At 63.6% G+C, this 23,294-nt stretch overlaps 2 protein-coding genes across 8 annotated transcripts; one reads left to right on the top strand and one right to left on the bottom strand.

Annotated features, from left to right (window-relative positions):
- Positions 1-186: 186 nt before the first annotated feature.
- Positions 187-8,742, top strand: LOC309601630 (max dimerization protein 1-like; the record flags this gene model as incomplete). The annotated part of the gene is made up of 6 exons (XM_082334773.1): positions 187-309; positions 400-496; positions 4,709-4,738; positions 7,322-7,436; positions 8,309-8,468; positions 8,555-8,742. Exons 1-6 carry the CDS (start codon positions 237-239, stop codon positions 8,740-8,742), a joined length of 663 nt encoding a protein of 220 aa, XP_082190899.1. The 5' UTR covers positions 187-236.
- A 3,183-nt stretch (positions 8,743-11,925) lies between these two features.
- LOC309601631 (small ribosomal subunit protein uS3m-like) lies at positions 11,926-19,438 on the bottom strand. Of its 7 annotated transcripts, none has more exons than XM_082334775.1 (5): positions 19,392-19,438; positions 18,727-18,795; positions 18,542-18,653; positions 17,831-18,093; positions 11,926-12,090 (listed from the first exon to the last, which is right to left on the bottom strand). In XM_082334775.1, the coding sequence occupies exons 1-5, from the start codon at positions 19,422-19,424 to the stop codon at positions 11,929-11,931; spliced, it is 639 nt and encodes a 212-aa protein (XP_082190901.1). In that variant the 5' UTR covers positions 19,425-19,438; the 3' UTR covers positions 11,926-11,928. The 7 variants fall into 7 exon arrangements, with proteins under 7 accessions (XP_082190901.1, XP_082190900.1, XP_082190902.1 ...); XM_082334774.1 differs by having other exon boundaries at positions 18,727-18,798; positions 19,392-19,436; XM_082334776.1 differs by having other exon boundaries at positions 11,926-12,087; positions 18,727-18,798; positions 19,392-19,436.
- Positions 19,439-23,294: the final 3,856 nt, after the last annotated feature.

The following is a 23,294-nucleotide window of genomic DNA, read 5'->3' as shown; positions in this document are numbered from 1 at the left end:
GGCGTGGCCTCGGGCACGGCCCCCTACCGCCTTCCCACCCGTGCGGGCGCTGGGCGGGGCCTCCCTCACCGTTCCCTCCAATGGGAAGCGGCGGCGGGGGGGCGTCGCCCAATGAGCGGCGGCGGGGGGCGGGGCCTGGCGGAGCGGCCGGGCGAGGCGCACGGACGCCGCCGCCGCTCCCCCCCCGCCGCCGCCGCTCCCGGCCCGGCCCGGCCCGGCCCTCACAGCGCGGCGAGATGGCGGCCTGCGGCGGCCTCAACATCCAGATGCTGCTGGAGGCGGCCGAGTACCTGGAGCGGCGGGAGCGAGGTACCGTTTCCGGCCCCGGCCCGGCCCGGCCCGGTTCCCCCCTCAGCCGGGCCCGGCGGTGACGGGCGGCCCGCGGTTGTGTCTCCGCAGAAGCCGAGCACGGTTACGCCTCGCTGCTGCCCGGCGGTAAGGACGGGGAGGCCCTGCGGCGCCGCGCCAAGGCCAGGAAGAGCGGCGGCGGCAGCAGGTAACGGCCGGGAGCGGGCGGGGGCACCGGGGGTCCCGCACCGGGAGCGGGGCGGACCGCGGCCGGCCGGAGCCCCGAGGCCTGGGGGGGCCGGGCCCGGCCGTTGCCGGGTGCCGGGATCTGGCAGGGTCCCGCCTGGCAGGGCGGGGGGGGCTCCGGTCACCGGGTGACCGGGCCCGGTGAGGTGCCGCGACCCTCCGGTCACCGGGTGCTTGGGATACGGTAAGGTCCCGCTGTCACCGGGTGCCTGGCCGGGCGGGGGGCCCCTTCTCTCACCGGGGGTGCTCGGGCTCCGGTAAGGTCCCGCTGTCACCGGGCAGGTGGCCGGGCTGGGGACCCTGCGGTCACCGGGTGCCCGGATCCGGTAGGATCCTGCTGCCATCATGGGGTGCTGGCAGGGCTGGGGACCCTCCTGCCATGGGGGCCCTGGGATCCGGTAGGATCCTGCCATCATGGGGTGCTGGCAGGGCTGGGGACCCTCCTGCCATGGGGGCCCTGGGATCCGGTAGGATCCCGCCGTCGCGGGCATAGGACCCTGCCAGCCCCGCGGTCCCCCGCCACCGCCCTGCCACCCCTTTCCCCTCAACGCCTCCGTCGAGAGATTCCCATCGGCCCCCGAATTCGGATCGACGCCTGCCCACCGGGCCGGTGTCTCTCTGGAGCATCGCGGTGAGACGTGAGGGGGGAAAAACCTCCCGTCTTGGGCAAACTGGGGCACGACCGGTGCAATCCTCTGACGTGGCGGGGTGTGCTGAAGGGAAGGTGGAAGTTGGGCTTTTGATTTCAGGCTTGCTTGCGCCGACGCTCAGGAAGTGAAACCGCTCTCGGTCCGTGAGGATTCTCCGTAAAGAAAGTGAAATTTTTTTAATACGCTTTTGGCCGAGCACAGGGTTTTGTTCAATGTTTAAATTAAATCACCTAGTGCTGCTTTCCTTTGGAAAAAAGGAAATTCCTTAATTATCCTCCCCGAAATCCATCCAGAGCCTCGATGCAGGCTGCTCCTTGCTGATGTTCAATACGCAGCCCATTCTCGGGAATACCGAAACGCCTTTTGTCCGAGTTGAAGTCGGATCCAGGCAGCTGCGTTGTTTTGCGGGAGCAAGTCCCACCAAAAACTGTTGGGTTTTTTTTCAGGGAGTATTTAATTATGCCCCCCAGGCCCGTGGATTAATCACTTAACGCTCCCGTGTCTTGTTTTATTTGCTCATTCTCATGTTTTGTACAACGAACACTGCCACCTCGTAGCCGGCGCTTGTGTCACGGTGCGAACCAGTCACCGTGCAGAATTCTTTCCTTCCAGCGCCTGTCGTGGTTTATTCGGTCATTTTAATAATGCTGAAATCACTTGGGGCATCAGCGAGGTGAAATTATTGGCTGATTTTCAGGAGGGCTGGCTCCGGAATGCCGCCTCCGTGCCAGGACACGCACATCCAGCCCCTCGAAACGGCTACGAGGGCAACTTCATCGGGCAGAGCGAAGGCCGGGCAGGTTCCTCCCAACACGTCACCGGCGGCCGATCGCTTCCTTTCTCGCCAGCCTATTTTAGGCTGTTTGCCCAGGGAGGAGCAACGCGGCGATGTCACCAGATATGTCACATTTTCCTGGTTGGGAGCAAACTCATCTGCGTGACGCAGTGACAGCTGACCTTTGATAGCTGCTGTAACAACAAAGACCGCCCGGAACGCCCCGTGAGTTTTGTTCGTACCCTGAATCCCGGTGTCTCCCCCAGCCGGGGCGTTTCCGTCTCCCTCTGGCACGGGAGTTTCGGGGCCGTCGGTCTCCCGTCGAGGGAGAGGTGTCTCAGTCTCTCGAGGGAGAGGCAGGTGAGGTGTCTCAGTCTCGTCTCAAGCAGGCTCCCAGCGAATTTGTGGGTGTTTGTCGCGCCTGCACACGCTCCGAATTTCCTTTTTGGAAGATTTGGTGCTTGTTCTTCGCTTAAGGCGAATCAGAACAGCAGAACAAAAGTCTGCGTTGTATTAAAAAGAGAACGGGTAGCTGCAGCGCGTGCCGCTGCCACCTTCTTCTGTTGTGGTCTGCAGGAGAAAAGACCACATTTCGAAGGCAGCGCTGGCCCTCAGCTGAAGTTTCGGGGCTGACAGGCGAGGTTTCGGTTAGCGGGAGGTGCGATCGGCGACTCCGTGGGCATGACGGCGCTGGGGAAGGGGCCTGGGGACACGGCGAAGCCGTCTGCCAGCCCCACGGTGAAGCTGCGGTCCCCTCTGATCCCATCCCCTCTTATTTTATCCAAAAATAAAATCCATCAACTAAGGAACCTTTTTCTGAATGTTAGTGATTGGGGATGCAAACCAAAAAAAAAAACCCATGCTGAGAAGGATTCTGAAACAAAGCCATGGAAGAGGGAATTAATTTGTTATTAATAAAAGCGTGGTGGTGATGGGAGCCGTCATCTCGGTCAGTACCGATGCTCAAAAAGCGTTTGGCTTATTTACCACCAAGGGCAGAGCTCAGGCTCGCTGCAGTTCATCGCCTTGCCTGAGGTTTGCGAGTGCTGTGGCGAAGGGCTCGGCGTAACGCACCAGACTTTTGTCCAGAAAAAAGCCGAATGGAGGGATCCCCTGGGAGCCGAAGAGCCCCGTCCTTCCTGGCTGCTTGCAGATGCTCTGCTCGGGAGACCTCGCCGTTCCCTTGCGTGTCAGGATAATGCCCGTCCGTTTAACTGGGAAGCATCTCCACTGCAGTCGAATGGGTTTGGACTCTGCGAGCGGGACGCTGGCCTTTGGGAGCGGATTGCTTCAACCAGCACCACCGGAAAGCCAGAAAGGAGCCAGGCTAAGACGACTCTCGTTAGAAAGACGGGAGGAGGGCTGCGGTGGCTTCCCGAGCGCTGGCGATCCGTCGCAAAATGCTGCTGGCGAAGCAAAGAGGACCTCGGTGAGCATCTTCGACCGGCGCATCGGTGGCATCCCTTGGTTTTGCTTTGGCTTAGGGGCCTGGGGAAAACCAGCGCTCCCAGAGCCGACGGGGGCTTCCAGGTCCGCGTCCTTATCCGAACAGCTTGTGGGTTTGCCACATCTTTAAGTTTTCAAGCATGTAGCAACGTTTTTCCTAAATTAGAGTAGATGGCCTCTCGAGCTTTTAAGGCGAGCATGGGCAGGGAAGCAGCTCTTCGCTAAGCGTTGGTCCTGGTGTCACGGGCTCGTGTGGCTGTCCCGGGTTTCGATGGAGAGAAAATAAGTAGCAGCTTGTGTTTTCTGCCCTTTCTTAGCTTCGTCGAAACTAGGAGCTTCAGGAGAATTTGTAAAGGGACGTAACGCGCACCTGGGTTTGGCGATTCTCGTTAGGAGGTGTTAACCCCTTGCTGGACGCAGGGAAGCTTTTCTTTATGCGTTGTCTTCCTGGCAGCTCGCCCCAGTTTTGCAGAGAGACGACTGGCTGAGCAGCAGAGAGACGTGAATGTCAGACGCTGTCGAGATTTTGGGGGCTCCCGGTCGCCGTCTTGTATGGCCGTCGTGTTCTGAGCTGGTCCGGGGCTCCCGGCGCGAGACGCGACCGCTCGGACGCTGCACGGCCTTCAAAAAGCAGCGTGCTTTCCCCGAAGGTGGCACCGAGCACCCGAGCTGCCGCGGAGCCGTCAGCCCCCGGCCCTTCGCTTTACGCCCCAAGAGTTGCAGATGCTCCGCTGGCTTTCTCTGCCCTCCTTGTGCAAGAAGTCTTGAAAAAGCTGCTTTTAAAAAAAGTGCTGCAGGGCACCTGCTCTCCCCAAAAACCCGCTTTCTTTCCGATAGAGGCTCGGTTGCAGGTTTGTGTTGAGATGGAGCAACTTCCCCCTCCCCGCCCAGAGGCCGGCCCTTCTGCCCCGAGCCTTCGGTGGGTCGCGGGGCTGGCGCTTCCCCTTGGCCACCACGAGCCCAGAGAGCGTTCGCTTTCGGGTGGCCTACCCTCTCTTGCATCATGGCACTGATACAGCTGCTTCTTCCTAGTCCTAGTTCTAAAACCGAGCCTCTCCGCATTGAAATCCCATCTTACGGTTTTACTGGCCCTTTTATTGCTATTTATCTGGCAATTTCTCCGTTGCGCCAGGCTGTCTGTGTCCGTTCCGCTGCTTTTGCTGTCCCCAGGGTACCGAGCGGCTCCGAAAGCCCCCGAGGTTTGAAATTTTCCGGGGATTGTTTACTAAGGCCCGCGTGTTAATCCTAATTGCGGTGTACCTAGTCAGACGGAGGAGTTAATAACTTATTCTTTCTTTTTCAGGTCCATGCACAACGAGATGGAAAAGAACAGGTAAGTGTTGGAGGCTGGTTAGGAGCCGGCTTTGGGTGAATCGCTGCTTTCCCAGGGGTGGGGAACCGGGGTCAGGGAGCCGAAGTGGCGTTGGGGAGCAGGAGAGAAGGGACGGGACGGCTGGATTAAATGGCCGCCGAGGAGGATCCCGATGTTGCCCAAGGTGAGTGCTTGGACTTGAAGCATTCCCTGTCCTCGGCTGCCAGAGCAGCTGTGCAGTAAGGAGGTGGGAATGATATTTATCTCCTCTGCCAGTTCCCACTTTGCTGGTGAAACCCTTCATCCCACCGCTGAGCTTGCTAGGGAGAAGGGTTTGCAGCCCTCTCCCCGTTCCCGGGGGCAATCCTGTGCCGCTGGGATGGCCGTCATCCTCTGCTCGCCCGCAGTCGGGGCGTAGGTACCCGGACGGAGCTGTGCACACAAATAACTGTGGTTATGGGTGACAGACCGGTGCGGTCTTTGTCGTCCGGCTGAAGGATGGCTTTGTGTCCTTGATGGGCTGCTCCTTTTCTCGGCAAGCCTTGGGTGCAGCTCACATCTTGCCGTGTCCTGCTGCCAGTGCAGGACTGGCGTGAACTCGGTCGGTTTGCATGTTAAGAGGCAGAACTGCCCCTGTCCCAGGTGACGTGGGTTAGAAAAGGCCAGGGACGTTTATTCCCCCTTTGAAAAGACAGAGAAAACTAGCGTTTGATTACTTCAGGCTCACCTTGCGTCCCTCTTGCCTTGTTCAGACCAGAGCCCTGTCGAAATCCTGTTGGTAGCGTTGCACAAGCGAGCGCAGTAAATGCTCCGTCTTTTCCACCCCTTGGAACAGGGCGGAGACACGAGCTGCTCTCTGGACAGGGGTTGCGCGCCCCTTCTTCCTTCGCTCCTCGTTAGAGACGCCTTAATCCCGTCCTGTGGCGGTCGAGCCGGTGAATCGAAGCCTCGCCCCAAGTTTGCTGCCTTCGCCCCCGGCACGAGGAGCAGCTTGCTTTGATACGGGGAGGGAGAGCGAGGGGACGATGGGTTATCTCCCGGGGCGTAAGGACAAACGCAGTGAAACGAGCCGATGGGCTTGGAAGGTCCTTTGCCCGGGAAATGAATCCTTTGAGGGTTTTTTTTTCTTTTATTACGAGCCAGTGGGATTTCTGGGGGTTTTTAAGTGCGGCAGCAGTTGCAGCTGGGTGAAGCGTGGCAGAAATGCGCTTTTACGTAGCCTGCACCTCTAACTTCGAAGCGGAAACCCCAGTTTTGACTCCGGCGTTGGCGTTGTGTAATCCAGAAACCGGCTCGGCGCTGGCCGAGCGGGGCGGGTTGCTGCTGCGCTCCCCCTGCGTAACTTCTGCTAGGCAGGGCGGGCTGGTTTTTTCCATTCGTTGTTTTTCTGGTGCGAAAGGCCAGCGTGACAAGGCTTTTTTTTAGCAGAGGTAGCCGAGGATTTCCATTTTGCTGCCGCAGCCCTCGCGGAGGGCGGCTGGGCTAGCGCTTGTCCCTAGATCTCGCAGGTAAATGACTTGTAAGCCGGCACAGCAGTCAGACAGGTCCGCACCGCTCCGGGCAGCTCTTCCTCCCCCTGCTCAGAAGAATCACCTTTGCAAAGGCTCATCTTTGAGCCTGTCGGTGTTTGGGATTTACCCGAACGGTAAAGAGCACGTGCGTTGTTGGCATTGTAATTCAGAAGGTGCTTTGTGTGGGCAAATGCCTGTTTACTCCTAGCGTGCCCAAAACAAGATAGGCAGGTACTTGCAAAATCCCAGTTTGCAGCTGCCTGTGTCGATCGGGTGTTTCAAAGGCGGGTGTTGCAACCGATGCCCAAGAATGTGACCTAAATCTGGGGCTGGAGTGCCGAACACGAGGGAAGCCGGCCCGTACTGGGAGCACCTCGGTTATCCACAGATAAAGGGACTTCCTCGAGGAGCCAGCGTTTCCCTCGGCGGTGGTATGCGAGCGGTGGAGCATTAGCCTACGGATGAACGCGGACAAAATCTGGGTGCTGTGTGGGGAGGGAGGGATCCCTGGCAGGCTGCTGCGCCGGGGCGGCCGAGGAGCGTGGTGCTGCTCGGAGCCAGCATTCCCTCAGGGGCCTGGTTTTGTTTTGACCGGAGCTGCGTGTGCCAAGGCGATGGATCCGAACCTGGCCCGTTCCTACTGAAAACAGGGAAAGGAAGCGCTCCCAAGGGACGCGCTGGGTTTACAGCTGCGTGGCGTCAGCCTGGACAGCTTCAGCTGTCGGTGGAGCAAGGCAGTGAGTGAACAGCATCCCTATAGTGAAGCTTTTTGGGAGGAGAAAGATCAAAAGCGGATACTCTCGCCCAAAAAGTCGAGGTCTCTGGCAGCTCCTCGCCAGCAAGCGTCCCGACAGCCCGAAAGGCGCCGGTGGGGTTCTGTCGGTGGGGCTGGCCGAAGCCGGAGGCAGGTTTTTCGGAGAGGTCCTTTTGTCTGGCTGCAGTTTTTGCCCGGTGTACGGAAGCCGCCGGAGCGCGGGAAGGCGTCTGGTTCCGCTTCGCTTCCAACCACCCTGATTACCCGCGCTCGGAGGGGGAAATGCCGCTTGGGAAGCGGGTGCCTGAGCGCTCAGCGTGTTGTGTGATCTTCCTACAGGCGTGCCCATCTGCGGTTGTGTTTGGAGAAGCTGAAAGGGCTGGTTCCGCTCGGACCCGAAGCCAGCAGGCACACCACCCTGAGTTTACTAACGAAAGCTAAATTGCACATCAAGGTGAGCGTGGGCTGGTTCGGTACTGCTCTGGGAGGTGCAAGAAATTGGGCTCCGTCCCCGTCGGGTGGGTGCCGTGCTCGGCTTCGAGAGCAGCACCGCCGTACGGGGCGCAGGGTTTTGGGCCGTCCGGATCCTCGAGCGGGACGAAGGTAACGGCCGGGTGAGGATGTTGCTTTGGAAACACTGCTGGAGGTTGACGCTGTTGCGGGTCGGTGTTGCCCTTCTCACCGTTGGCACAGCGAGTCCCTGCAATTCTCCTTATCAATGGGCTCGTAGAGGGCGGCCGCAGAGCTTTACGCACCACCTACACCGCAGCAATGCCCAGAGGCCTTAGGGATGGGACTGGCTGCAGGACTGGAGGAGAGCTGCTTTTTTTCCTTTCTTTTCTAGAGTACTTTGTACTTCCCTCCCTGTCCTTTAGACTTTGACTCGACGGGGCTCTCCTCCCTGGGTGTGTTTAGAGCTCCGTGAGCTGAGATAACCAGGGGAGCGCTGGCACCGGGCTGCGCTCGACTCCCTAGTTATCAGAGACACTGAAAATATATAAATAGGATGGGGCCGGCTCCAGCGTAGCTGTGCATGTACACTGTTTGGAGGGGGAAGCGTGCTTGACGTGCCTCTCCGGCAGCCGGGGGGCAGGTCCGGGCCTCTCCGTCCCTGGGCCGGAGGCTGCAGCCTGCCTCGACGTCTGTCAGAGGAAAGTTGCATCCACATGCGCTCGACGTCCCGAGCGCGGGCCGCCGTGCTGAAGCCGGGGAGCCCCTCGGTAGCTGGCGGCGGTCGCGTTTGGGTGGCTCGGGTCGCGAAAGCGATGCTTCCCGCGCGGCTGGAGGCTGGGGAGCTCAGGGTGCCTTCTCTTTCGTCCTCTGCAGAAGCTTGAAGACTACGACAGGAAAGCCATACACCAAATAGACCAGCTGCAGCGGGAGCAGCGGCACCTGAAAAGGCAGCTGGAGAAGCTGGGGATAGAGCGGATAAGGATGGACAGCATCGGATCCACTGTTTCTTCGGAGCGCTCGGACTCGGATAGAGGTGAGACCCCGCGCTCAGGGCGGAGCAGGGCCGGCTGGCGGGAGGGCCGGCCGGCCGCCTTGTAACGCTAACTGTTCCTCTTGCAGAAGAGATAGACGTGGACGTGGAGAGCACGGACGACCTTCCTGCGGACCTCGACTGGAGCAGCAGCAGCCCGAGCGACTCGGATGAAAGAGGGAGCCTGCAGAGCGTCTGTAGTGACGAGGGCTATTCCAGCTCTGGCGTGAAGAGGTTGAAGTCGCAGAGCAATCGCAAGCCTTCTCTCGGTCTATAAGAAGCAAGTCCCGTAGCCGTTTCACCCGTCGCTCTTTCCCTTTTGGATCTCGTTAGGTAGCACACTGGACTGTCCCGCCATTCTCTTGCACGTAAAGAAATCTTAACGTACCGCCGACCGAAATGAAGTTGAGCTTTGCCGAAGTCCCAAAACACGGCGCAGGACTGCGGGTGGCAAGCAGCTCCCCAGAGCGCACCTCCGCTCGCATCCGCTGGCTTCTCTCTTCCCGTCCGAAACTCCTCTCTGCGAGACCGTACATTCCAGCCGCGTTTTGAAGCGCCCGAGAATATCGCAGCAGTAACAGCAACCTCAAAAGCCCGCCCCTGGGTTTTTTGGCTTGCTGTCACCCCCTGGTATTCCGGATCTACTCCGCGTTTGCCCAGTGACATCACGTACCCGATAATCGGCAACAGGGCCCAAATGTAGAGTTTTTGGGTGAGGACCTGAAGGCAGAGCCGGCCTCTTGCGTAGTTTAGATCCGGGAGAGAGCAGAGGCAAGTTGGCGACCGGCACGGAGAGCGTTTCGGCTACAACGCGTCTTGGACAGGCACAGGGATTGCACCGCCAGCCGCCGGCACGTCAGTCGGGGGGCTCATCTCCGCCGACTCTAAACATTCAGGGTAGCAGCGCAGCCATACACAGCCCAGCCCAGCCCTGCCATCTCCCCGGAGCTGGGGAACAGCGCTCGGGGGGGCTGCGGGGCTCGGCGGTCATCGTCCCCTCTCGCAGAGCCTCGGGTCGGACGCCTCCGGTCTGGGAAGTTTTCTGTCCTACCTAAAACCAAACGCTCCCCGTCCCCGTCCCGTGCGATGTCCCACCTCCTGCGTCGCGGCTGCACATCGCTGTTCTAGGCGAGCGCTCCTGGAATTTTTTTTTCACGCTTCTTGTCTCTGGGACAAATTTTTTCTACCTCGGAGAATGAACAAAGATTATCTCCATCCCTTTAGCACAAAAAAACAAAGATGATGCCTCATTTGTTTTCCAGAAGCGATGCCCGGCCCCGTTCAAATCCGTTGCGCAACAGTTTAGCAATAACCCGACGGCGAGGGGGAGCGGGGCAGCCTCCGGCCGTCGGCGCCCGAGGGGATGCCGCGGATCTTCACCGGCACGTCCGAGGAACTTCTCCGGCCGGCGGGGATCTTTTTGGGCACTCAAACGGGCTCGCGAAGGATTTTGGTCGCCGCCTTAGGGAGACGAACCCGAACACGCCAAGAAAGGGCCAGAGCCCTTCCCACCGCCCCGACGGCGGGGGTCCCGACCCGGGAGCACACGGAAATGTACAGAAAACACGCGAGCTATAGATAGTATTTATTCATTTTTCTATGTACTGGAGATAACATTCTTACGACTTTCTGCTTTTATAGATGTCCTGGAAACTTTGATACGTAGAGGTCTGCTAACGGAGGCGTTTCTTTTCCCCTCGAGCCGGTCAAAGGTCTTTCCCACCTCTTGCTTGGTCCCCGTCGGTGCCCGGCGAGGAGCCGCTTCGCTCTCCAAGGGCTTTCCTAGCGGTGGGAGACAAAACCGGCCGTCCCCACGCGCCCGCGGGCCGTACAAATCCCTTCAAGAAACACCGTTTCTAAAATGCCAAAAGCCACCGAGACGCTCCACAAAGTGCGAGTGAATGAACAATATAAAACTCAATTTGTTTTTTTTTAATTTCTTTTTTTTGTTTGTTTTTTTTTTTTAACATCTTTAAGCTATTTTCGGATCCTTTGAAGTCTTTGAGAAGCAAGAGGATGGGAGACGGGGCCAGCAGATTGCTAAAAATCTCCAAATCTCAGCTCTTTTTGTGCGTGCTAGGTTTTAAAAGAGAGAAAATCAAAACCACCAGGGATTTTTTTTTTTTTTAAAGCAGCCGGGATTTTCCGACGTCCGGCAGATTTGCACTGACCCTCGCCTGGGACGCCCTCAGCATCGGTACGCCCCAGCCCCGGCAGCCAGCGCTGGGCGCACGAGCTCAAAACCCCTACGCTTTCAAAAAGGGGGGAAAAAAAGGCAAAAAAGATGAAAAGCACAGAGAAAAAGAAAGTGGAATATCAGCACACTGAGGCCGGTGGCTCCGGTAGGCGTTTGCCGAGAGCCCTCCCTCGCCCTCTTCCAGAAGCCGCCTCGGGAATCCCAACGGAGCCGCGGGTCTTTGAGCAGGGAAGGGTGACGCCAGGCGTCGGGAAGGCACCGCTGGGGTTCAGCAGGAGGTAGAAAACGCTTGATTTTTGGTTGTCATTTAGATAGAGCGAGTCTTAAGGTTTCGACTCGACGTAAATTATTCTTTTTTTCAGTGTTGTGCCTTTTTGAGTTACTTGTGTTGGTGAAACGCCGCGTGGGGGTTGCTCCCCCCCCCCCTTTTTCTTTCTGTCCCAAACGAATAATTGTCGGACCTTTGCACTGTTGGGATGTGCTCCTCTCCAGCCTGAGGGCGAAGAGAAACGGGAACCCTCCGAAACGATGCACTAACCTGGAACGAGGCTGGAAATCCAGCAGCTGGTTCCTGGCGAGCGGCCGGGACCGTCTCCGGCGGCTTTCGGTCTCTCCGGGTCCCCCTTCGTTGGCCGAGGCACCCGGCGGCTGTGCCAGCCTTTTCCTGGAATTCACTGATCCACCAGCATTCCTAAGAAATAAGCTGCAGGAAGGACATTTTTGTAGATTGTGATTAAAAAAAGGGGGTGCGAGGAGCCGCTCGCGCACCCCGCGTTTACAACGGATCGTTGCACAGACGGGCGTGAGTCACAAACACGCTGCTTTGGGTTGGTTTTTTTTCTTTTTCCTTGCGGAAGGCAGATCCCCAACCGCCCTCCCCGGGGCGAGCGGCAGGACCCACATCCAGACGGAGAACGGGAAGCCGCCGGGAACAGGGCTCTATCCGGAACCCTCCGGAGCCGCTCGCCGCCCCGGCGCCTCGCTCCCCGACGCGTCCCCCGCGTGGCAACGGGCCGGGGCACCGCCTGCCGTCCTTCGCCGCAGGTTTCGGGCCCGGACGCGGTGCCGTGCCGGGGGAAGGCTGCCGTAGCCGAGCTCCGCGCCTGCTCCCCGGGAAGCGTCACGGCCTCGCTCTGCCGTGGCGAGCCGAAAGCCGCCAGGTTTCTTTCATCCTTTTCCTTGATCCGGCGTAGCGGCACGCGAGCTGCCCGAAACCTGCAAGCCAGAACCATCTGGGCGGTGTGGGTTTTTTTATTTCAACACATTTTATTTGTGCTTTTCCTTTTTTTTTTTTTTTTCCTTCTCATTTCTTCTTTTTGCTTCCCGAGAAGTGAACCCACTCCGGCATCGGCTTTGTTTTGGGCAGTCGAGGGCCGGGGAGCGGCAGAAGGGCGAATCCGCGTTCTGGTTCCAGCCGTTCGGTTCCTGCTGTAAATACCACGGCGCCATTCAGAGCCCTGTGTCAAGGCCATCAATGGTGCTTTTTATTACAGTTAGCACACGCATTTTTAGAAACTACGTGTTTTAGAAGACCTTTGCTGTGTATATGGATACTTCTGTATTGTTCAACTGTTAGAAAATAAATTATTTCATTATGAAAGAGCAGCGTGTGCCGGCCGCTGCCTCGGGAAGCGAGCGGGAGGCGCCTGGGGACGGCGCCCGGAGGGGAGATGGCGGCAGAGGGATCCGGGCCCCCGGGAAGGCAGAGCCCCCACCCCCCTCCGTCCCCAGCAAAGGGCGAGGGACGGGCAGGGCTGGCACCGAGCTGTGCCAGGGCTCAGCACCCCGCATCCCCCATCCCACGTCCCTCCATCCCGCGTCCCCCATCCCTCCATCCCCCATGCTCCATCCCACATCCCCCATCCCTCCATCCCGCATCCCTCCGCTGGCCAGGGGGGCTCTCCCGGCGGGGGGCGGGTGGGGGCACCCCGAGCACCCCGGGGGCCGGGTGCTAACGAAGCCACGACCCCCAGCTGCACCCACCGGGCAGGGCCCGCCCGGGGCCTCTTAAACCCCCATGGGGCCGCTAGGAGCTACTGGGAGGGACTGGGAGCTTGCTGCTGCCTACTGGGAGTCCTGCATGCCTACTGGGAGCTACCTGCTGGCTACTGGGAGCTTACTGGGTATTGACTGGGAGCTTGCTGCTGCCGCCTACTGGGAGCTAACTGCTGGGAGGTCCTGGGTGCCTACTGGGAGTGACTGGGAGCTACCTGCTGCCTACCGGGTGCTTACTGGGGGCTGCTGGGAGGTCCCGAGTACCTACTGCCTCAGCTCTCGCTCCAGCTTCTGCCTCGCCTGGGCGGCAGCTCCCGAGGCTTTGGCGCTGTCCTTGCCGGTGGGCCCTTCCCCAGGACGCCGTTAATCCCGAGCCGCCGGCGGCGATGCTCGGCCGGCCGGGGCGGGAGAGGGGCCCTGTCCCCGCTTGCGCGGGCGCGGCCGGAGCCCCCCAGCCCTACCGCAGCGGAGGCAGCGCCCTGCGCTCCTGCAGCGCTGAGGCACTTAACTCTGCAGAGCCCCCAGCCTGGGCTTAAGCCTGGCTTTAGGCTCCGTGTTAGCGTAGGAGAACGTGGAGAGCAGCGAGGCCGCTTGCCGGCAGCGAGGGCTGGGCCATCCCCTCGGCTCGGTCAGGGCTGGGGGGACGGGGAATGAAGTCCCAGCTTTGAGCCTGGGTTTATTCCCGCGGCCGGGCCGGGCTCGATAGCAACCGCCCTGCGTAGCGGAGGCTGCGCGTCCCCCTTCGCTCCCGTCCTCTGCCCGGGGCTCGCTCCCGCAGCTCCCCTGCTTCCCGCTCGGCTGTGGCGAGGGAAAAGCCGCTGGAAACCAGCGGGGAGCGAGTCAGGAGTCTCTTGCTGCTGCTGCTGGCTTCCCCCCCGGCCAGCCTGCCTTAATCCACGTGCTAAGGGCTCTCCGTGTCCCGGCGTGCTCCTCTCGCCCGCAGCGGAGCCGGGCAGCCTCTGCCGCCTGTCCCGGTGGGAAAGCCGGAGGGATGGGGAACGCCAGCGGCTCTGCCTGCCTGCGCGGGCAGGGGTGAGGGCAGGGGTGCCGAGGGCCGTGCTGTTCACACACGCCCCCGTCCTGTGCCAGTTCCGAACGTCTCCGCTACCGGAGCCTCCGGCAGCTGCCTGGAAGAGCACCGCCAGCGTTTCATCACCTTCCCAGTAACATATTTCCTTGTGTTCAGCCTGGTGCTTCACTTCGTGTCCTTTGCCTCTCCTCTCTGCGGGCGCTGCCGGGCAGAGCCTGGGCTCTCCCCCGCGCCGGACAGAGCAAACCAGCGACCTCTTCCCGCTCGACTTACGGTCTTCTGCGTGGCCCCGGGCGGTTTGAATTCCAGCATCAGTAACCTCCCGGGGGGTTTCTCCCTCCCCTGGCACAGACACGGGCACCAGGCTGCTGCGGAGCGCTAAGCCCCTGTTCGGGGAGTGAATCAAAGCCGATGGAAACTTCCCAGGGCAAAACAACATTTGCTGCAAGCCGGGCAAAGCACCGGCCTCCCTTGGGGCTAACGGTTGTTTAACGCTGCCAAGAGCTTAACGACAGAGGAGGGGGGGAGCACAAAAGCGGTCCCCAAGGACTCACCCCCAGGCCGGGGATGGACGGACAGACAGACGCTGGAAGGAGGGGGTCACCTGCGGCTGGGGACAGCCTGCAAGGGAAAGGGAAGGGAAGCCAGAACCCACACCGGCACAAGCGTGAAGGCGCGCACACGGCCACCTGGGCAGGAGCAGCAGCCGAGGCCGGGGCCATCTGTGCCGCACCGGCTGCCCCACGGCCACGGCTCCGGCCCAGCGTTCCCCGTTTTACCCGGACGCGTTTCCCAGCAGCGGCCTCTGTTCGACAGCACCCCGAAGGCGGCAGGAGCACAAACCAACCTCTCTGTCCAGCAGCGCGGTGGCTCAGGCGCCGCTTCCCCGGGCTCCTCGCTCCCAGGGCTCGGAAACGCAGGGCTGCCTTAACCGCAGCAATCTGCTTCCGAACGCCTGCCGGCTCCCCGCGCGAGCCGCGGCCTGGCCGCCACGGCACGGTTACGCCATCCCCTTTACCGCGGCCGTCCCCGGGAGCGGGACCGAACGCGTCCTGACAAGAGCACCGACGCGCTCCCCGGGGCGCACGCAGCCGCTTGCGGGAGCGAAACGAGCCGTGGCGGGCTGCGGGGCGAGGTGGATGCGCTCCGGCCCGGGGGGGAAACAAAAAACCAAAAAAAACCAACAAAAAAAAAAAGAGATTTGTACCACTTTCTAGGCCAAAACTAAAGCTAAGAGGAAGAAAAGCACTGAACAAAGGCTCCCACCCTGGCACAGACCAGGACCAGCACGGAGGGCAGCTTGCTTTAAAGCGCTGCGGGAAAACTCGCAGGTTTTCATGGTGCTGGGCTGACCTTTTTCCTCTCCAAACACTCGCCACCTACAAACAAACACTCGCCACCTACAAACAAACACTCGCCACCTACAAACAAACACTCGCCACCTACAAACAAACACGTATAAGCACACAGCCCCCAGAGACGCCAGCGGGTACGTTCGTGCCCCCGAGCTCGCCGAGGCAGCCAGGGTGACTGGTGGCCCTCTCCTCGCCGCTGCCACGCTCCCCGGCCCCTGACCGCGCTTCTGAGCAAGGATTTCCCCGAAACCCACAGCCGTTCCGGCCCAACAGATCCCCCCGGCAGCTCTGGACAGTAAGGGGTGCTGCAGACACCAGCAGCGGCAAAAAAAGCCCCATGGAAACCAGCTCGTGGCTTTGCCTGGTCATCGCCGGCTCCGTTTTATCCAGGAGGGCTCCTAATGGCTTTAGGGGATATTTAACGCCAGGCGGGCCCGCTCGGGGTGGGACGGAGGAATCGCCCCTCTCACCACCGTACCACCACCCACGGTCGCTGACCGACCCGCTCGGCTCGGGGCAGGAGTGCGCCGGCACCCAGGGCTCCTCCGAAAGCTCCCGCCGTCCCACAGCCCCCAGCCTGTCCCGTGGATTCGGGACCACGACCCCCTTCGGGCCCAGGAGAAACGAGCCTCTGCCCTTAACACCACCCCAGCAGCGCTGGGGGGACACGGGGGTCTCGCATCCCGCTCCGGCACTCACCCCCCAGCACACCCCAAATGCCCTCAGAGGAACCCCAAAGCCCTCCCACCCTGCAAAAACATTTTTGGGGAGGTCATTGAGGCAAGTGGCGATTTTAATTCACTCCCATCACCCCGGTCACTCACCTCAGGGGGGATTTTTCACCTCCGGGTGCCTGAAGGCAGGGTGGGACGATTCAGGGGAGCACGCCTCTCTGCTCCCAGGAGCCAGCAGCAGCCCAGGAAGAACCCCCTCCCCAGAGCCCTCTGCTCCCAGAGGGAGCGGGCAGGAAATTAAGCCCCAGCTAACGAAGCGCCGACGGGCAGCAGGTGCGAGGGCAGCGCAGGCAGAGCGAGGCAGCTGCCAGGGACCGAGCGGGCGGCGCCAGCCCAGCGGGTCCCCCCGGCTGCCCCCACAAACCCCCCACCCACCGCCGGCGTGGCAGGCGAGGGGGCCGCCGGCGAAGGCGCGGACGCAGGGGAAGGGGCGAAGGCAGCTCGCAGCGTGGCCCGCTGGCACGTCCCCTCCAACGCCGTGGCCCTCATCGACCTCGTCGGGGCGTGGGGCACGTGGGGTGGCACAGGGAGCGGGGGCACGTGGGGTGGCACGTGGAGGGGCTCTGGGGGTACAGGAGGTGGCAGAAGGACCTGGGAAACATGGGGTTCCACGGGGACATGGGACAGGCAGGGTGCGCAAGAATGGGATGGGTTGCCCGGCCACAGGCAACCTGTCGTGCCAGGCCGGAGGAGTACCCATGGGTGCCCCTGGGTGACAGCCTGTCCCCGCAGGCCGTAGGCGTCTTGGTGGAGCTCCTGTCCCACCTCGCCTGCGCCTTCGCCTTCGCCCACGGCACCAAGCCTGGCCGGGTGGAACGAGCCACCGAGGCCACCGTCAGCATGGGCAGCAAGGAGGGCACAGGACGGGGACCGGAGGCACGGGGCAACCCGGCTGTCACCAACCCCGTCCCGGGCGCAGGTGGTGGCCGGGGTGGCCGTGACCAACCTGCCCGCCATCGCGGTGCTGGCCTTCGCCAAGGCCCGGATCTTCTTCCGCCTCAACCTCATCACCACCCTGGCGGGGCGGGCGCATGGCCTCCTCTTCCACCCCGCCCTCCTCAGCTACGTGGGCAAGACCCCCCTGTCCCGCCTTGGGGACGGCGCCCTGTCCCCGATGTCCCCCCTGGGAGGACGGTGACAGCCTGGCACTGTCCCCTGTTGCCCCGCAGGACCCAGCCCGCGGATGCTGGCGAGGGACACAGCGGCCAGTGCGGAGCAGGGTGCAGGGCTGGCCCTCAGCAACCCCTGCTTCGAGGCCGAGGCCAAGGCCAAGGCCAAGGCCACAGTCCCAGGGCAGGGCTGAGCCCTGCTGCCCCTCGTTGCCTCCCCTGCCACTGCTTTTTCTACTGCTGTCACAATTAAACTGGTTTTCTCAGATTCGGGACTGGGTTTAACTGGGACGGGCGAGGGGTGCTGGGGCACCTTACATAGAAACTGTATCTTGGCTCTGAAGCGTCCCGGGGGCTGCGTGGGGACGGGGACATGGGGACAGGACGCGTGGGGCACGCGGGCACCAGGGCGATGGGGACATATGGGGCACAAGGGGACGGTGAGGACAAGGCACCGGGCGCTGCGGGGACACGGGCATGACAGGGCCGTGTGGGGCACAGAGACAGCGTGGGGACAGGGACGCGTGGGGTAGCAGGGCACTGTGGGGTACATGGGGATCACTGGGATGGGGCACGCAGGGCAGGGCCACAGCGGGCACGAGGACACCGTGGGGCCAAGCCAAAGGACACTGTGGGGACAGGGCCACGTGGGGCACATGGACGTGGCGGGGACAGGGACACGTGAGGGACACGGGCATCACGGGCCCGAGGCGCACGGGCACTGTGGGGACAGGGATACGTGGGGCACGTGGGCATGGGGGGGACAAGGCCCCGGGGGGCACAGGGGCACGGCAGGGACGGGGCACAGAGGGACGGGGCCATTCGGGGCCAGGACCCCACGGCGCCGCGGTGCCCCCCAAACCCTCCAAGACCCACAGGAGGGACAGGGTGGGCACAAACCCCGCTTTATTCCCCCCCCGGGCACTAGAGATACTTGTAGACCACCTTGGCGGGCACCGTCTGCAGCTCCAGGCGCACGGGGCACTTGTAGAAGTGGGCGAGGAGGGTCTCGGCGTAGCCCACCAGGAAGTAGAGCTTGGCGGGCGCCAGGCCCCGCGCCAGCACGGCGCAGACCACCAGCAGGTTGGCGCGGCGCTTCAGCACCGCCTCATCCGCCAGGATGCCGGGGAAGGTGCCGTAAAGGAAGCGGCGCAGGAAGGCGTCCTCCACCGCCCGCTCCGCCGCGCCCGGCTCCCCGGCCAGGTTCCCTGCGGGCACAGAGAGGGTCGGCGCCGGCACCACCGCGCCGTGCCAAGGGACGCTGGCCACGCGTGACGGTGTGCCCGCCCCATGCGTCCCTGTCCCCACCACGTCCATCTGCCCCACGTGTCCCTGTCCCCACCAAGTCCATCTGCCCCACGTGTCCCCGTCCCCACCATGCCCATGTGTCCCGTCCCCACCATGCCTGTGTGCCCCACGCGTCCCTGTCCCCAGGTGTCCACATATCCCCGTCCCCACCGTGCGCTATGCCCTGACCCCAGTGCCCTCATGCCCCGCGTGGCCTTGTCCCCACGATGCCCATGTGCCCCACGTGTCCCTGTCCCCACAACACCCTATGGCCGGTCCCTGGGATCCCCAGGGGTGCCCCGTGCCCCACACGGCCCCGGCCCCACGTCAGGGTGCCCGCCGGCCCCGGGGGGCTGCGGGGTGACCCACCGGTGTGCAGGGAGAGCCAGCCCTTGCGGTGGGCGATGTAGTGGGGGGCGTGCGCCTTCTCGTAGGTCACCGGCTTGTCCCCTTTGCCCACGCGCACCCGTGCCGCCCGCGTCTGTGGGGACGGTGGCATCAGAGGTGGGGGGACCCGGCGGGCGAGGCGGGAAGGGGGCACCGCCGGGGCTCACCTTGAGGCAGGCGGGGGTGGTGTGGAGGTGCCGGGTGGCAGCAGGGACGGGGCGGATGCGGGGCGCTGCCTGCTGAGGGACAGGGGTGAGGGACAGCGGGCACCCGCAGCAGCCGGGGACCCCGGGGCTGGCCCTGCCCGGTCCCCGCTGCCTCCAGCGCCCAGTGTCCCCAGGGTACCCCGTGCCTGGAGCCCCCCCCGCCCCGTGACCCCCTGCCCCAGAGCGCAGCCACCATTGCTGGAGCCCCCCCCCATGATGTCCCTGCAGCCTCCTGCGACCGGTGACCCCGGTGCCTGCTGTCCCCTATACCCAATGTCCCCATGCCCCCCCGTACCAGGTGCCCCCTATATCCACTGGCCCTGGTGACCCCATGCCCGGTGACCCCCATACCCGGTATCCCCCATGCCCGGTGGCCCTGGTGTCCCCCATACCCGGTGCCCCCCATGCCCGGTATCCCCCATGCCCGGTGGCCCTGGTGTCCCCCATGCCCGGTGTCCCCCATACCCGGTGTCCCCCGTACCCGGTGTCCCCCGTACCCGGTATCCCCCGTACCCGGTATCCCCCATTCCCGGTATCCGCCGTACGCGGTGTCCCCCGTACCCGGTGTCCCCCATTCCCGGTGTCCCCGGTCGCCCCCAGTCCCCCCCGTACCCAGTGTCCCTCACCCGCAACACACGGGCAGCCCTGGGCGCCGCCATCTTGGCGGGGCGGAGCGGCGGCGGCGCCCCCTGGCGGCTGGAGGCCGCGGGGAGGACTGGGGGGTACTGGCAGGGAGACTGGGGGGTACTGGCAGGGATACTGGGGGTAATGGGAGCACTGGGGGTAATGGGGGACACTGTGGGTAATTGAGGGCACTGGGGGTACTGGGCGGGGATACTGGGAGCACTGGGGATACTGGGGGTAATGGTGGGTGCTGGAGGGTACTGAAGAAACTGAGGGTAATAGGGGTACTGGGGGTACTGGGGATTACTGGGGGTACTGGGGGCAACTGGGAGGCACTGGGGGTAATGGGGGACACTGGGGGTCACTGGGGGGCATTGGGGGCTACTGGGGGTAACAGGGGTACTGGGAGGTGCTGGGGGGCACTGGTGGTAATGGGGGACACTGGGAGGTACTGGGGGGCATTGGGGGATACTAGGGGTAACAGGGGTACTGGGGGGCACCTGGGGGCACTGGTGGTAATGGGGACACTGGGGGTCACTGGGGGTAATGAGGGACACTGGGGGTTACTGGGGGCATTGAGGGACACTGGGGGTAACAGGGGTACTGGGAGGCACTGGGGGGCACTGGGGGTGTTAAGTCCCAGCCTGGTGGCCGGGTCGGGGGAGGTCTGCAGGGACCCCACGGGGGAGCGCAGGGGCGCGGGGGGCCCGGCAGCCAGTGGCGGGGCGCCGAAGGAGGGGCGCGCTGGCAAGGCGGCCGCCTCAGAGGAAACGGGGCGAGCGCGCGGAGCTGAGCGCAGGACGGTCAGCGCCAGGGGCCACCGGCTCCTGCGGGCCCTCCGGCTTTGGCGGTGGATGCCCACCCTCCGGTTTCGGCGTGCCGCCTCTTACCTGCTGTTGGAGACGGCGCTTGCCCTCTGGGTTCGGTTTGGCTACCCAGGGCAACGGCCCGTAGCCGACACACGCACGCCTAACCTGGTGCTGGGGGGCAGGCGACGCGGCCGATGCCGGCTGGCGTCCCGTTTTGGGGGTGCCCGATGGGCCAGAGTGGCCTGCTGCCTCGCCGTTCGCTCGGGGTCCCTCGCCCGCTAGCCAAGCCAAGGGGCAGTTTGCCCTGGCTCCTATCAAAGAGAGCGGTCTGCTGCCCGGTCTTATCCGATAAACGCATGCCAGCAAGCCTCGGGGCAACTGTTCTTAACACTTTGGTCTCTTACAAGGGGACACTGGGGGGAACTGGGACATACTGGAGATTACTGGAGGGCACTGGAGGTTACTGGGGGGCACTGGGGGTCCTGGCGTTCCCCCGCCGGCGGTGGCAGCAGCCCGGGGGCTCTGCCCTGGCCCCCCGAGCCCCCCCGGTGCCGCAGGGGAAGCTGACGGTGACGGAGCCTTGTGGCTTCACGGGGGACAGGGACAGGAAGGGGGGCAGGGACAGGGCCCCCCCCCGTCCCCTCCCCGGTGGCTTTGGGGTTTGCGGTGGCCCCGGGGACCTGCTGGGAAGAGGGGGGTGGCACAGTTCCCCTCATGTCCTCCCCCCCCCAGGTCCCCCCTTATCTTCCCCCATCCCCAAAGTCCCCCCAGGTCCCCACCGTGTCCCCTTGTCACCCCCAGGGCCCCCCACGTCCCCCCAGGTCCCCAAAGTCCCCCAGGTCCCTCCTGGCCTCCCCCTTTGTCCCTCAGGTCCCCCCGCAGGTCCCTCCTTGTCCCCCCAGGTCCCCCCAGTCCCCCTGCTCTCTCCTTGTCCCCTCCCAGTCCTCCCAGTGTCCCCCAAGACCCCATGACCTCCTCTTGTCCACCCCCAGTGTCCCCCCAATGACCCCCAAGTCCCCATGGTCTCCTCTTGTCCCTCCCAATGTCCCCTCAGTGTCACCAATGTCCCCATGGTCCACCCTTGTCCCCCCCAATGTCCCCCCAGTGTCCCCATGGTCCCCATGGTCTCCTCTTGTCTCCCCCAGTCTCCCCATGGTCCCCATGGCCTCCCCTTGTCCCCCCGTGTCCCCCAGGTCCCCAAGGACTCCCCCAGCCCCCCATGTCCCCCGTCCCCGCCAGTAGACGTGACCGGGGGCCACTGTTCCCGGATGCCTGGGTCCCCCCGGCCCCCCGCTGCGGCTGCCGTGGTTTTGGGGGGGGGCCCTTTCCTGCCGTCACCCCGGGTGCCACCCCTCCCTGCGGGGACATAAAGGGCCCCCAGGGCTCGAGGATGGGCAACCATGGCCCCAATGCTGCTAGCCCTGTTCGCCGCGGTCACTGGTGGGGACCCCCATGGGGACGGGGCGGACAGGGGGGTGGCGGGGACAGGGAGGGGGAGATGGGGGGGACGGGGACACGGGGCTATGGGGGACAGGGATGGGGACAAGGGCATGGAGGACATGGGGACCAGGGCCACGGGGGAGGTGGGGACATGGCGGGGGGACGGGGACCAGGGCAATGGGGAGATGGGGACATGGGGACCAGGGCGATGGGGACGTGGGGGAGATGGGGACACGGGGGAGATGGGGACACGGGGACCAGGGCAATGGGGACGTAGGGGAGATGTGGACATGGGGACCAGCGCAATGGGGACGTGGGGGAGATGGGGACATGGGGACCAGGGCAATGGGGACGTGGGGGAGATGGGGAGATGGGTGACAGGGACATGGGGGGACAGGAGGGGACATGGGGGCAGGGGAGGGGACGTGGGGACATGGGGACGTGTCCTCTGACGTGGCACTGCCCAGCCTTGCTGGTGGTGGGCGCCGAGGCCCCCCCCCCGAGCACCCTGCCGGAGGGCGCGGGGGAGCCCTGGCTGGACACCCTGGGGCTCCTGCATCTCCCCGACATCGAGGACGAGCTGAGTGACGATGACATCATGGTGAGGGGACACGGCGGGGACACGGGGGAGGGAGGGGCTGGGGGGCACCCATGGGGGACTGGGGGGTACTGGGAGGGTACTGGGGGGGCACCCAGGAGGGACTGGGGTGGGCACCAAGAGAGGGCACTGAGGGGACACTGGGTGGGCACTGGGCTGGCGTTGTGGTGGCGATGGAGGGCACTGGGATAGCAGCAGGGGGCACTGGTGGGCACTGGGCTGGTGTAGGGGCACTGGGGGGCACTGGGATGGCAGCCGGGGGCACTGGGATGGCATTGTGGGGGTGCTGGGGGGCACTAGGATGGCAGCAGGGGGCACTGGGCTGGTGTGGGGGCACTGGGGGGCACTGGGATGGCAGCCGGGGGCACTGGTGGGCACTGGGCTGGTGGTGTGGGGGCACTGCAGGGCACTGGGGGGCACTGGGAGGTACTGGGGGGCACTGGGAGGCACTGGGCTGGCAGCGGGTGCTGAGGGGGGTCTGTGCGCAGAGCGGCGAGGAGCTGCCCACCGGCCCCACACGCTGTAACATCTGCAAGTTCGTGGTGAAGAAGCTGCACGGCATCAAGAGCAAGGTGAGGCAGCGGGGGGCCGCAACGCCGCGCGACCCCCTCGTGCCAGGCGCTCCCCTTGTGCAAGGCCCCCCCCCGTGCGAGGTGCCCAGGCAAGGCTGGGTCCCCATGCAAGGCACTACCTCCTCGTGCCATGCCCCTCATGCAAGGCCCTCGTGCAAAGTGAGCCCCCCCATGTGCTGCCGCTGTGCAAAACCCCTGCGTGCAGTGAAGCCCCTCGTGCAAGGCCCTAGTGCAAGGCAATACCCCGTGCAAAGCCCCTGTGCACGGTGAGCCCCCTCATGCAATGCCCCTCGTGCAAAGCCCTTGTGCACGGTGAGCCCCCTTCATGCAAAGCCCCCGTGCAAGGTGATGCCTCCCCCATGTGCTGCCCCCGTGCAAAACCTCTGTGTGCAGTGGGGCCCCTTGTGCAAGGCAATACCCCCCTGTGCAAGGCCCTCATGCAAGGCAGTGCCCCCCATGCAAGGCCCTCGTGCAGGGCAGTACGCC

Source organism: Platalea leucorodia (assembly GCF_965183815.1).
Source record: "Platalea leucorodia genome assembly, chromosome: W".
Taxonomy (NCBI): Eukaryota; Metazoa; Chordata; class Aves; order Pelecaniformes; family Threskiornithidae; genus Platalea; species Platalea leucorodia.
The sequence above is the reverse complement of the archived record's forward strand: the minus strand, read 5'-3'. Positions and strand labels throughout refer to the sequence as shown.

Coding starts and splice junctions, on each gene's coding strand:
- LOC309601631 (XM_082334774.1), bottom strand. CDS start 19,424: ATGGCGGCGCCCAGGGCTGCCCGTGTGTTGCGG. Junction 18,094..18,541: donor CTGGCTCTCCCTGCACACCG/GTGGGTCACCCC, acceptor CTGTGCCCGCAG/GGAACCTGGCCGGGGAGCCG. Junction 12,091..17,830: donor TGCAGACGGTGCCCGCCAAG/GTGGTCTACAAG, acceptor TGGTATTTACAG/CAGGAACCGAACGGCTGGAA.